General features: G+C 34.6%; 1 protein-coding gene across 1 annotated transcript in view; it reads right to left on the bottom strand.

Moving 5' to 3' along the window:
- Nucleotides 1-5,832: 5,832 nt before the first annotated feature.
- The window catches only part of hs3st4 (heparan sulfate (glucosamine) 3-O-sulfotransferase 4), a 136,381-nt gene continuing 128,838 nt past the window's right edge, over nucleotides 5,833-13,375 (bottom strand). Inside the window, exon 2 of the mRNA XM_055189991.2 lies at nucleotides 5,833-6,706. Within this exon, the coding sequence (XP_055045966.2) occupies nucleotides 6,052-6,706 (655 nt within the window). The 3' untranslated portion in view covers nucleotides 5,833-6,051. The remainder of the gene's footprint in view (nucleotides 6,707-13,375) is intronic.

The following is a 13,375-nucleotide window of genomic DNA, read 5'->3' as shown; positions in this document are numbered from 1 at the left end:
ACTGATTTCTTAAGAGCAAGATCAATATAGTTGTTGTTCATTTTATTTAGATATTTACTACATTACAGTGGCAGCTGGTGACTTCTTTTTTTTTTGTGAGCACTCGATGCGAAGTTTGTCACAACATGTATATAGCCCGTCATTTGTGTGGTTCTCAATTTCAAAATATGTGTTCTGCGTGTATGTGTATCGCGTGTTTTGACTAAACACGTGATGCACGTGGTTTACATGAAGCAACAAACACATATTTTAAAAACACAAGCAACACACATGACACTCTGAACACTTATTTTGAATTTGCAACCCTCGGATGAGCAGTCACGAGCCGCCACTGCTACATTACATTGTACTGCTTTGAATGTAGTTTTCATTGTTGCTTTTATTTTGTTTTATTTTACTCTAATATTGCTTTCTCTGTCTGTATATTTATGAGTTTAAATAGTGTTTATGTATGCAACTTTAATATTTGTGTATAATATTATTTTGTGATTGTGACAATTGTGGATTGTTCAGTTTTTTTTTAAATAAACGTTTCAAGCTCAATTCAAGTTTTTATTTTTTTTAAGGGTTTTGGGGATGTATAGTAGTATATAGTGTGGGGGGGGGGTTGTAGTCTATCTGCATAGCAGGCAAATAACCAATCAAGTCACTAAGCTATGAGGGCTTGGGTTGGGCTTAAAACAAAGTGTAACCAATCAAATCATCTCAACTGGAAAGTTTTAAAGTTGTGTCCCAATAGTTGTCAGAGTTTTGGGAGGGGTTTTTAAAAGCAACCAATCAGTGTTGAGATTAAACACCAATGGGGACACTAGAATTGTGCAAAGGTGTAAAATTCCAGTACCTCTGTAGGTGTGAAAGTGGCCCCTGCCAAAATCTTCAATGGGATTACTTGCCATGGCAACAAATGGCTGCATATTCCACGGGGATATCCCCTCAGCAAGATACATCCGAATTGGTATCATTACGGGAGTTTCCTAACTTGGTGGAATTAGTAGTTTACCCTCAGTGGAACTAGTAGATACTCCCGAAAATCAGTGGTGTTTACAGGAGTTTCCTAGTACGGATACACCTCTTTTCATGCAGTGGATACCGATTTAAACAGACAACTTCTGGCCGATATAGATATTAAACTTGTATACAATACTATACAGTATTGTATATACAACTAATACTATACAACAAATTTTTTTACATATAATGGATTTCTTTATGCAGTTAATTAATAAAAAATCGGTATTGGCCTTTCTCGTGCTATTGCCGATATGCCGATGGTTTCAAATTCATCAAAAATCGGCCGATATATATCGGCGGCTGATAAATCGGTGCATCACTAATATATATACCACTGTAAAAAAAATCCGTAGAAATTGCAGCTGGGTTGCCTGTAACTTGCCGTGTATTTAAATTTTTGTTTTTTGCTGTCAACATTTTGTTCAAAGTTAAGTCTTTGTCTTTACAGAGTAAAACTAAAAAAACAGCATCAAGCAAACCATTCCGGGAAACAAAATCTGAAGCAAAAAAACAGAAAAAGGTTGATGATGATTTTTGGTTCCCATAATGCTTCGCATGAGGCTGCTATTGTTTGGGTTTTTTGCTGTAAAGACAAAGACCTCTTAATATTTAAAATTTATTTAACTTTGAACAAACTCTTGCCAGTAAATAACATAAATGTAAATCTACGGTAAATTACCGGCAACCCAGCTGCAATAACATTGTAATTTCTACAGATTTTTTTACAGAGGTTATATATATATATATATATATATATATATATATATATATATATATATATATATATATATATATATATATATATATATATATATATATATATATATATACACACACAATTTTATTTAATTATCTATTTTATTGTATTTAATAAACTAATTTGATTTTATAGAATATGATGTAAAAAATTCTTTTCCCAAAATGATGTAATTTACCCCAAAATCTTTCGGCTAAAGCCATACAACATAAAACAGATGTGTTGTTCATTAAAATCTTCTACTTTGCCATTGGAATTGAAATTCTTATTCAACATCCTATAGCCATTGCTTATTCAATTTAGTTAATTCTATAATTTACTTTAATAATGTCTGTGATGATGACACCCTGTTATAATCATCTTCAGAGGTATTTTCAACGGAGGCAAAATAATATAATGGTGACACTTTTACAATAAGGTTGTAAATGCATTAGTAACATGAACAAACAATGAACAATATACTTTTTCATCATGTTTTAATTCTTGTAAATGTTACTTAATGCCAATATAGTTATTCTGTTTATCTAACATAATTAAGTTCATTGTGGCCTGCATGTTTATGCCAAATAATATTAGAAAATAAATTATAAAGGAAAGGCCAATCCACCTTATCTCGGTTTAATATTCTGCGGGTTTATTTTAAATGTCATGGCACAAATGTAATTACCGTTTTCTTAAAATTATCCAACGTGTTGTATTTAATCATGGCTTGCTGTTCATGTAACGCTCTATTCAGCAGAGACTCATATGGTTTAATTTAAAAGATAACATGACACAGTTAAATTAACTTGGTTAAAAAATAAATAAATAAAAACAAATACAGTGGTATCTTAGAGCAGTTTTGGCATGAAGAGGTCATGCAGTAGTAACACCATCAAAGATTAGTTCAGTTCATGAATGGTCAGGACTGAGACAATACTAGAATTACATTGAACGACATTTGCCTTTCAGAACCACATGATATGCTTAATAAAAACAATATGGCTTTTTGGTGAAGAACAAAAGCATCTAAATCATTACATGTGTACCATACATATGTCAAATTAATCATCTCAAGTACACGCTCAGAAATAAAGGTGCAAAAGTTGTCACTGGGACAATACCTTTATAAAAAGTCCTAATATGTTCCATTTTGGTATAAATATGTACCTTTGAGTATGTACCTTTAAGGTACCATTGTGTACCTTTGAGGTACCAGTATGCACCTTTTAGGTACAAAAGTATACTTTTTGAAAAGGTACAGCCTCCCAGCTACAACCTTTGTACCATTTTTTTTTTATTTTTTTTTTTGAGAGTGAATCTGATATGGCCATCACGTAAGTTGCATGATGGAAAGATAACTTTCTTTATGATTTTCACAGGCACCTCTCTTAATGTGGCATTTGTCTGTAATGACAGAGGACTTTGTTACAGCAGATGTTTGGTAACTCCCTGCTGATCACTCCAGCAGGATTGCTGTTAGACTCATTAACGTGTTTCTGTATCAGCTGCATCTGAAAACAATGTGACGGTTTAAACCCTGGGATGAATCATATGTGCAGTGTTTTGGAGTTTTCAGAATAAGCCTTGAGTGTTATAATGGATGCCATCATCTCGCATAAGAAACGGGATTAATCTTGAGAAGAAAAGGCTGCTTGTGACAAAAACATCGTTTACAAAGTGATTTATGATACACAGTGTCAAAATTCGAAGAATACTAAACTGAAATCCGTTGAAGAATGATGGAGAATGTGTTTTATCGATTGCTGAACCACCCGCATACAGTAAAATTTACTGTACACCTATACAGAAGCCTCCATGATACTTTGATATATTGTACAGTATACCATGGTACTGATAAATAACCAGTGTTGGGACAATTAAGAAAATATTTAAAAATTGACAGTACCTCAGTTGCTTTTAGTTAATGTATCGACACTACACTGTAAAAAAAAATCCGTAGAAATTTGCAGCTGGGTTGCCGGTAACTTACCGTAGATTTAAATTTATGTTATTTACTGGTAACATTTTGTTCAAAGTTAAATGAACATTAAACATTTACAAGTCTTTGTCTTTACAGAATAAAACTAGAAAAACAGCATCAAGCAAAACATTCCGGGAAACAAAATCTGAAGCAAAAAAAAAAAAACAGAAAAAGTTTGATGATGATTTCTGGTTCCCAGAATGCTTTGCATGAGGGTGTTATTGTATAGTTATATTCTGTAAATATAAAGACTTGTTAATATTTAAAATGTATTCAACTTTGAACAAACTCTTGCCAGTAAATAACTTTAAATAACGTAAATTTAAATCTACGGTAATTTACCGGCAACCCAGCTGCAATACCATTGTAATTTCTGCAGATTTTTAACAGTGTAATTATATAATATTAATAAAATATAAAGACATTGCTCTCTTAAATAGCTTGTTATGTAGTCATGTAGGCTATAGCATTGTTAAACACGCTTTGTTTAAAAGTGTTGCTTACATATCCCGTGAAATGGTTTGATGTATAAATATATATTTGAAGAGTTTGGTTCCAAAATACGGAGCCCCTAAGGGAACATGGAGAAAAAATTAAATAAACTTTAGTTTAAACTTAAAAAAAAAAATTCTGCACATGAAGGTTTCGCGTGAGCACATGAAACTAAACGTTCGATTTTTTTACTCCAATGTCACCATAGGGGCACGGTACCAAACTGCGATAAACGCCATTTAAAAAAAAAATGAATTACTGCCAAAATCAGTATTATATCAGGTCAGTATTTAAAAGTAAATTCGTACTTTTACACAATATCCTCCGTGTTATTCTGTCATCTTTTCTCCCTTTATTCCCAAAACGCAATAAACGCCACACCTCCTTTTTTGCAGAATGCAATAAATCCATTTACCCAATCACAGCGCACCATTCCACACACTGTAAACAAACAATGGCGGCACGTTGAATACACCGAATCCTAGTTTTCCTCATCTTGTACGTCGTGTTCAACAAACAAACAAAATAATACTTTAATGGCACTGATAAACCTGTGGTGGTTCTTTGTGACGGGAAAGAAACGTAAGCCATCAATTTTCCATTATTTTACGCGAAGCCAATGAAAATCGAGCAGGACCAAAACATTTTACAGCTGATCGATGTAAGCAACGACATCCCAAGTATAACCGCAGCACAGTGTTCCTAATATGACAAAGTAAGTGTTTTGATTAATGCCATTAATTTTTTTTTTATCAGTGTATACCACTCAACCATAATGAATATAATGATGGCAAATATGAATTTATATATTGATTGAATAGATTTATAGCATTTTGGGAAAAAAAACTTATCAGGGATTTATTGCATTTTGTGTTTTTATAACCTAAAGATGCTATGTGAAAATTTGTAACAGAAAATAGTGGTTTTCATCTTGTCACTTTCTTGGTATAGAAAACACGTTTTACCGAAAATTAGTCAAAATGGATTTATTGCGTTTTGGAACCAAACTCTTCATTTTTTTCCCAACGCTGGTTATTATTATATTTATACTGCAAGGTACTTCAAAGAATAGCATAGACGTCCAATGCTATGGTCTTTCATCCAACTAAACAATTCTTGAAAACAGTACTACACTCTAAACAAAAAACGCTAGGTTATTTTCAACCCAGGATTGGGTAAAAAAAGGGATGAGCCAAGCCCCTTGGGTTGTAATTTAACCTATGCTAAATTGTTTCAACCCAAAATGCTTGTTTGGTCAAATATAACAATTTTCTGGGTTAATTTAACCCAACGACTGGGTTATTTTATATAAGCCATGAACTAAAGCTCTCCACGTACAGTCTAAAACATGTGAAATATTCCCAATAATTTCTACATTTGATTGTAGTTGTACAGCCTTTAAAATGGCCTTGGTCATCCGAGTCAATTGCACTGCACTTACTGCTGGTGTGCGAGAGAGATATAGAGCGAGACAGAGAGAGGGGAAAAGATTAAGAAATGAAACCCTCAGGGTGACGGTGCGTAAGGACACTTAACTCATCGCATGCATCATCTCAGAAGACGTGATTCGTATGGCAACTCTTTCCGAAACAAAACCAATAAAATCCTCTTCTCTTCACAAATATAAATATATTTATGATAATATATACAATAACGTTTGCCATTATGAACACCATTGGTGTCGGGGGTTGACAGAGCAGATTATTACTCTTGCTATGAGTACACACGGTTTTGCAAAGACAGCCATGATTGATTGACATGTTGAAGCATGTTTCCAAGAAATGAGTTCTGCTGCGAGAAGGCTGGTGGTGCGGGGAGCAGCGGTCTGTTAGTACCGAGAACCAGGCCAGGTGCCGTTCTCCTCCAGTTCCCATTGAAAGTTTTGCCCTGTCATTTGGTAAAACATCATATTAAAGGGCTTGTAGAATTTGTGCAGTCTGCGAATGACATCGGGGTCTATTTTGGGGTGAGTTCTGCCCTTGGATTTGCCGAGGCACCGCGGGGTGCTGCTGTCCTCCGGCTTCTTTAGGCAAGGAAATCCCTTGGTTTTATTAAAATAGAAATGTTTGTCGGTAACAATGCGCTTGAGTCCCAGGAAATCCTGCACCTTTGCCATCTCGCCCGCTGGATCAACGATAAGCCTCTCTCCGCTGACAAAGTGCATCTGGGAGAGAGGAAAATACTGCATCCAGCTCTCCAGGTGAAGCGCGTAGATCCCTATTCTCAACGCGCTCCAGGATGCGTCAATCAATCCCAGCGTTCGATTCTTGAAAGCCAGGACTTCGAAGGTAGGAATCTCTGGCCTCTTAGATAGTGTCTGAGTATAGTCTGAAATAGCTCTGGTCACCGGATTGCGTACGACTATGATTAACTTAATGTCCCTCGCCATCGAGTGGATTCGCTTCGGAGCGCTGTTTGTCACAAAGTAGCTGGGCGTCTTTTCCATTGTGATTTGTCCTTCTAGTGTGGAGGGCATCAGCTCTCTGTAAAACAACCAAAAGCGAGAGAAGCAAATTAGTGTGAAACACTTAACACGACACATTTTTTTTTTTTTAATCAAAAAGAATACCCAAGGACAGGCGAAATTAAAACAACTATTAACAAGTAAAATGGCACATGAAACTAGCGGTTATCATCGCTAGCCGTAATGTTGCCATAAAAAGCGTACTAATTACTGTACACCCAAGGAGTAACATATAAAAGATAAAAGAGCGAAGATGAAACGATGGTGTACAAGCATGTACATTGCTTAATTGACTCCATCTGTGTTACTTCTGGCGATATTTCTGAATTTGAATAATGAGTTCATTGCATATCATTAATACTGCTGAGCCCGAGGTATTGTTGTGTCATACATTAGTCTGTGTGCTTTACTTTGTACTGTATGTTCCTTCACAAAAGCATCTACTATCTCTCTGGCAGGGACATACAGCCTGACCATTTTCCAATTAAATGTTCAAGCGTCCTGTCTGGGAAGAAAACATATTCATTATGACATTTCTGTCATGAGGAATGTTCATGCTTCGAGTGATTACTCAACGTTTGTCAGCACATATAGTAAAATGTTCAACTTTTCTGGTAGATGATTCACGGCGGTACTGTAGGAAGGAGTCATTCATAATTTCTTAAGGAATTGAAATAAATATTTTTCATTCAGAGTTCATATTTCAGTGTGATTCATGCCTCGGGAGGGCAAAACAAATGAATATTTAGCAAGCTCTGTGTTGCTCCGTGATCTATTCATTCTGATCTATGCGGTATCATCACTCATTAAATCTCACAAGAAGAATTTGACCTAAATTGATGACTACATAATTAATTCTATGATTCATTCTATAATTAGTTCTATGTAAATGAGACAATACAAAACCTTTCAATATGTTCGAAAGCACAACATCTCATGCCAAATTCAATGTAACGCTCTGTTAAATACTTTGATTTCATATATAGGAATATATAGGGGAGAGCGGGGTAAGTTGTCACACTTTTCACAATGTCTAACATTTATATCATCACAATGGTATAAATCTTATACCAAAAAAAGAAGGAAGTCTTGGGCACCCACATGAAAAAATACTGTAGTAAACTGTAGTAAATTATAGTATTTACTACACATACCATAGTATTAACTATAGTAAACTGATAAACTGTAGTAAGTACCATATTATACTTATATTATACTTTAGTTCTTACTACAGTAAACTGTGTATTGTAGTATACTATAGGATATTATAGTATTTACTAGAGACATTTTACATTTCCTATAGTAAGTTTACCATTGCTATACAGTAGCATTTTAATACAGTTTACTTTATTATAGAATGGTTTAAAATACTATAGTATTTGATAGAGTAATTTTATTTAATTTCCTATAGTTAGTTTACTATAAATTACTATAGTATTTTAATACAATTTACCGTAGTATCTTTATTGTAGTATGGTTCAAAAACAAGATAGTATTTACTAGAGTAATTTTGCTTAATTTACTATTGTTCGATTACTATAAATGACTATAGTACTTTTAATACAGTTTACTGTAGTACATTTACTATAGTATGGTTCAAAAACACTATAGTATTTACTTGAGTAATTTTACTTTATTTCCTATAGTACATTTACTATAAATGACTATAGTATTTTTATACAGTTTACTGTAGTATCTTTATTGTAGTATGGATCAAAAACACCATAGTAATTACTAGAGTAATTCATTTCTTATAGTTAGATTACTATAAATTACTATAGTACTTTTAATACAGTTTACTGTAGTACATTCACCATAGTATGGTTCAAAAACACTATAGTATTTACTAGAGTAATTTTACTTAATTTCCTATAATAAGTTTCCTACAGTATTTTTATTTTACTGTAGTATCTTTATTGTAGTATGGTTTAAAAACACTATAGTATTTACTAGAGTAATTCATTTCTTATAGTTAGATTACTGTAAATGACTATAGTACTTTTAATACAGTTTACTGTAGTAAATTTACTATAGTATGGTTCAAAAACACTATAGTATTTAATAGAGTAATTTTACTTCATTTCCTATAGTAAGTTTACTATAAATTACTTTATTATTTTTATACAGTTTACTGTAGTATCTTTATTGTAGTATGGTTCAAAAACACTATAGTATTTACTAGAGTAATTCATTTCCTATAGTTTGATTACTATAAATTACTATAGTACTTTTAATACAGTTTACTGTAGTACATTCACCATAGTATGGTTCAAAAACACTATAGTATTTAATAGAGTAATTTTTCTATGGTAATTTTACTATAATATACTATAGTATTTTTTTCATTTGGGCACATATGTTGTATTCATCACAGGGCTCTGTACAGAGTCGTGTGAGGAGCTTTTCAACCTGTGCACATGCACAGTAGCAACCTTGAAAAACAGTTTTTAGCACAATTTGAACTCCCTTGAAAGCGTTGCAAACATGGCCACCCAATGGTGTGACTTCCCTAAAGTGACTTTGGTAACTAGAAACAAAAAACGTAATGTCTCTGCTGGAATCTTTTTCTTTGCAGCCTCGCTACAACCACCCAAATACAATTTTGTTTAGCGATTTAACCTTAATTAAATATTTAAAGGCTAAAGTCTTGCTCTATGGTTAAAGAGCATGTTTTCAACTATAACACAAACCTGTCAGTCAAATTGTCCCGCACTTGTTTAATATATACATTTTTTCCTGCTTTTGCTTTGTGTTTGACCTTTTCCAGATCAGTCGCATACATGTACACTAAAGAAAGAAATCCTTTTTGAACTGGCTGAAACACAAAAGAGCACACCAGACACATTAAATAATGAGTTTGTGAAGTACTTGCATTTGTTTTAAAAAGCCTCAAATTCTATCTAACACTAAGATCATTAATAATGTCTGTTACTCTTTACTAACCACCTGCTGTTCTTTATTATTATCACCGACAACAGGCATGATGCAAGAGCTCAGGTTCTCCAAGCTATCTCTAACATATTCACAAGTGGGACCCTGAGGATTTTTGTTACTGATGATGAATAGCAGTAATGTTTGATGAGGACTTGTAAAAGTGAAAAAGATTTCACAGAAAATCAACTACACTTTTACTGGTTGTTCACTAATTTTGTCTTTTATCATCACCGGAATGACATACTGTAAATCTGTGTCATAAATCATCTAATCCTGCTACTATTTTAATGCATTTACAAAATTTGTATGGTTCTAAACATTTACACATAAATGTACACTTTATTTCACTTAAAACACTTCCAGTCCTTGATTCTGATTGGTCAATAGCTGTGTTTTATTTACAATAAACACAGCTATGACCGCTGCACAATTCTGTAGGTAATGTCCTCTTCTTTTCAGTGCACGAGTTGAATCAGTACAGCAAATCAGACTGAATCAATTAAAAGAATCGCTACTTCCATGGCAACTATAAAAGTTTTGGGTTATTAAAGTTTTAAGGTTGGCCAGTTTAAGTGTACAAAAAGCGCATTTGCTATTTATTTTTATTATTTTTATTTATTAACTCATTCCCCACCAGTCATTTTTTGAAAAGTTGCCCGCCAGCATTTTTTGTGATTTTCACAAAAGTTTAACAAAATGTCTTTCAGAAAAATTTGTTTCTAAAAATATATACCAAAAAATGCAAATATATTAACAGACCTTCTGCTCTCAAACAAACAAAAACAAACAAACAAAACGGGGAAAAACATTTAATCCTATATGTTTTCTCTGCTTGTAACTTTTAAATATGGGTATTTTTTAATTAATGTTTATAGCAAAAAGCCTAAATAATTGCATTTTGCAAGGAATTTTGTTAGAGATCAGATTCAGAACAATTATCAAATCGAGTTTAAAATTAGTAAATATTGTTTTGGCTTCAGTTTTTTATAAATTGTGGATAATCGCGTTATTGCAATTCTTCAGAAACACATTTTATATGCAAATGTTTTCTCTTAATTGACAAGATAACTCGTCAATGGCGTGGAAAGAGTAAGGGCTCTATCTTACACCTGGCGCAATGCAGCGCAATGCGCGACGCCAGTGTCTTTCGCTAGTTTTCACACTGCGCAATTATAATTTTCACGTTTAGTGCCACGTTGTTTAAATAGCAAATGCATTTGCGCCCGCTTTTGCGCCCATGGGTGTTCTGGTCTGAAAACGAGTTGTGTTCAGGCGCATTGTTGGCGCGTTGCTATTTTGAGACAACTAAAATAGACTACGTCATTGACCAACAAAAACCTGATCTAAAGTCTTAAGTCAATGGCGCAATATGTTTTTTGTTATTTAAAGAGCGCATTAGTAATATGCGCCTATAAACGGGAGGACAACACGGGTTTGCTTATCACATACATGAATGCGCAGCAGCACAAAAACGCTTTTAAATATGAAAGATTAAAGGATTGAATGTAAAAGATTATTATTGAGTCTCTTGGACATAAATGAGTACTCATTATGAGACGTTAAAAGGCGCAAAGAGCTGCTTCACCTGTAGCCTGGTAATTAAATAAATGCTTTGCTTTAAACAAATGCATCTGTGTTTAAATGTTTTTTTAAATGCTACGCACAAACCATTTTTCTCGTTGTTAAATTAGCAAAAGTGGATCCGGACACGCCCATTTAGACGTTGCGCTGTGCGCTTTAGACAATGTGTTTAGATCGTTAAAATAGGGCCCTATATGTCAACTTTCTATTGTTGATGTTTAATAGCTAACACATTTTAAGTTACTCATCTTAAGGGCTCTAAAAGTCCCATGTAGCACATTGTTTTATTTGAGTAAATGTTTTTGTTGAAAAAAATTATAATCATGATCTCATTTCCGATTGACAAAAATCTTGATTCATTTTTTAGCAAGAATCATGCAGCCCAAAGCTGGATGACCAGCCACAATGGGTAAACTACTGTGTTTTAGTAAGGCATTGTAAACAAATTGTTAAGGCATTGCAAACCTTGATATTTAAAATTATGTTTCTGCTTTTTTCTTCAACCAACAGCAAACCAGGGAAGCAACTGGAACACTGTTTGAAAAGCAATTTCACTCTTTCAACTTTATGTCAAGTAGTGGAACAGACATACCATTTGTCTAAAAATATTGAGGAACACTCTAGAAATGCTGAGTTCTTTAATTTTCTACAGTCATTTAAACAAACATTGTCCATATTTTACTCAACCATGCGTTGAACAACCCAACAACAGCCTCAAGTACCTTATTGCGTTATAAAATGGTTACCACAGTTACCAGTAACAGAATTGTTTCACATATGTTTACAAAGCAAGTGCAGTGATTTTGGGTGCCGGGGTCATACATTAGCTGTGTTTCATTGTAAATAATCAAGAATCAAGGACTGGAACTAACAACTTTATAATAGAAGTTACATAACTGCTGACTGCAATGTTATGTCTTTCAATATACCAAATTTCATCAGACATGACAGCTATCACTGTCAAACAAAAATGGCGATGCCCGAGCTAATCAATCACGCATGTTGGACACATTGTAAATGAGCACTTCTCCAAGCCCGATTTCAATTCTCCTTGTGCAACACATCAAATGGAGTACATATATCCTCCATGCCCCTCAGCACACGCATGCACGCGCTCGCTCACAAGTGCCTCTGTAATTTCATTTCGGTAACAGCATTGCACTTCTGATGGGTAATTTCCCAATGGATTATGCTTTGCTCAACATGCTATAGAGCCGTGGCCTCTTCTAGAGCAGTAATGGGATATAAAACACATCTGTAGATAGCACAGTGACTAGAAAGAGTATTAGTTTTCATTACATTCCATCAATGTTCTCCACTTCCTCAGTGTGGTAATGAACAGCTAAAGATTTCCCCTCTCAAGGTCTTCAGGAGCTGGCTATTTAAAGTCCACCATAAAGCACGCAAAACTTTCAGAGCTGCTTTGTTTGCTCACGAGTCGAATTAAATAAAACGTAACTTGAAACATCCCATAATGAATCACCTTGGATTCACCTACAGTATGTAAATCACATCCGAGGTGCGTGCAGGAGGCCTAGATGTTTAATAATAACATGTCATGCTTGTCCGGACGAAACGTTCAGTCAACACGACAGATGACTGATGCTCAAGGTAACCTTCTTCATTTAAGACGAGCACATAACCGGCCATTGTCCTCATCAAGCCTGGCGCAACTCATTATATGTGTAATTGCGAAAATATGGAGATTACGGAGGCGCGATACCTTCATTTGTGATTGAGGTCGAACTCATTTCGATTGTGAGCGGATCAGTCATGGATGGTGTACATTTAAAATGTCAAAGGGAGAAAGAGGTGGAAAGAAAGGCAGAATGCAGATAAACAAGCTAATTTTCCTACGCGCCACGGATGACTCGCCTGGCCTCGCGCTCGGCTGGAACGGTGATACACAGAAACAAATGGTTAACAATTGCTTAAGCCTGCGTGAGCAGTGCATCATGACACGGGTCATTCAGGTAGGCAGGTAAATACAGCGTGCGGGGCTAAAAAGGCATCCCTCACCATCTGCTGTTTACCTTAGTGAACAAATCGCATAATATACCAGAGCTATTTGTCTACAGACCTTGTCATGCTTGCATAACGCTTGGATAAACATGGTTAGGACAGCTCGACTTAAACAAGATAAATTCCAGCGCAGCTCCGTGGGCCGTTTTAT

The sequence above is a fragment of the Misgurnus anguillicaudatus genome, chromosome 19 (assembly GCF_027580225.2).
Source record: "Misgurnus anguillicaudatus chromosome 19, ASM2758022v2, whole genome shotgun sequence".
In the NCBI taxonomy this organism is placed as follows: domain Eukaryota; kingdom Metazoa; phylum Chordata; class Actinopteri; order Cypriniformes; family Cobitidae; genus Misgurnus; species Misgurnus anguillicaudatus.
Note: the sequence above shows the minus strand (reverse complement) of the source record. Positions and strands in the feature narration are given on the sequence as shown.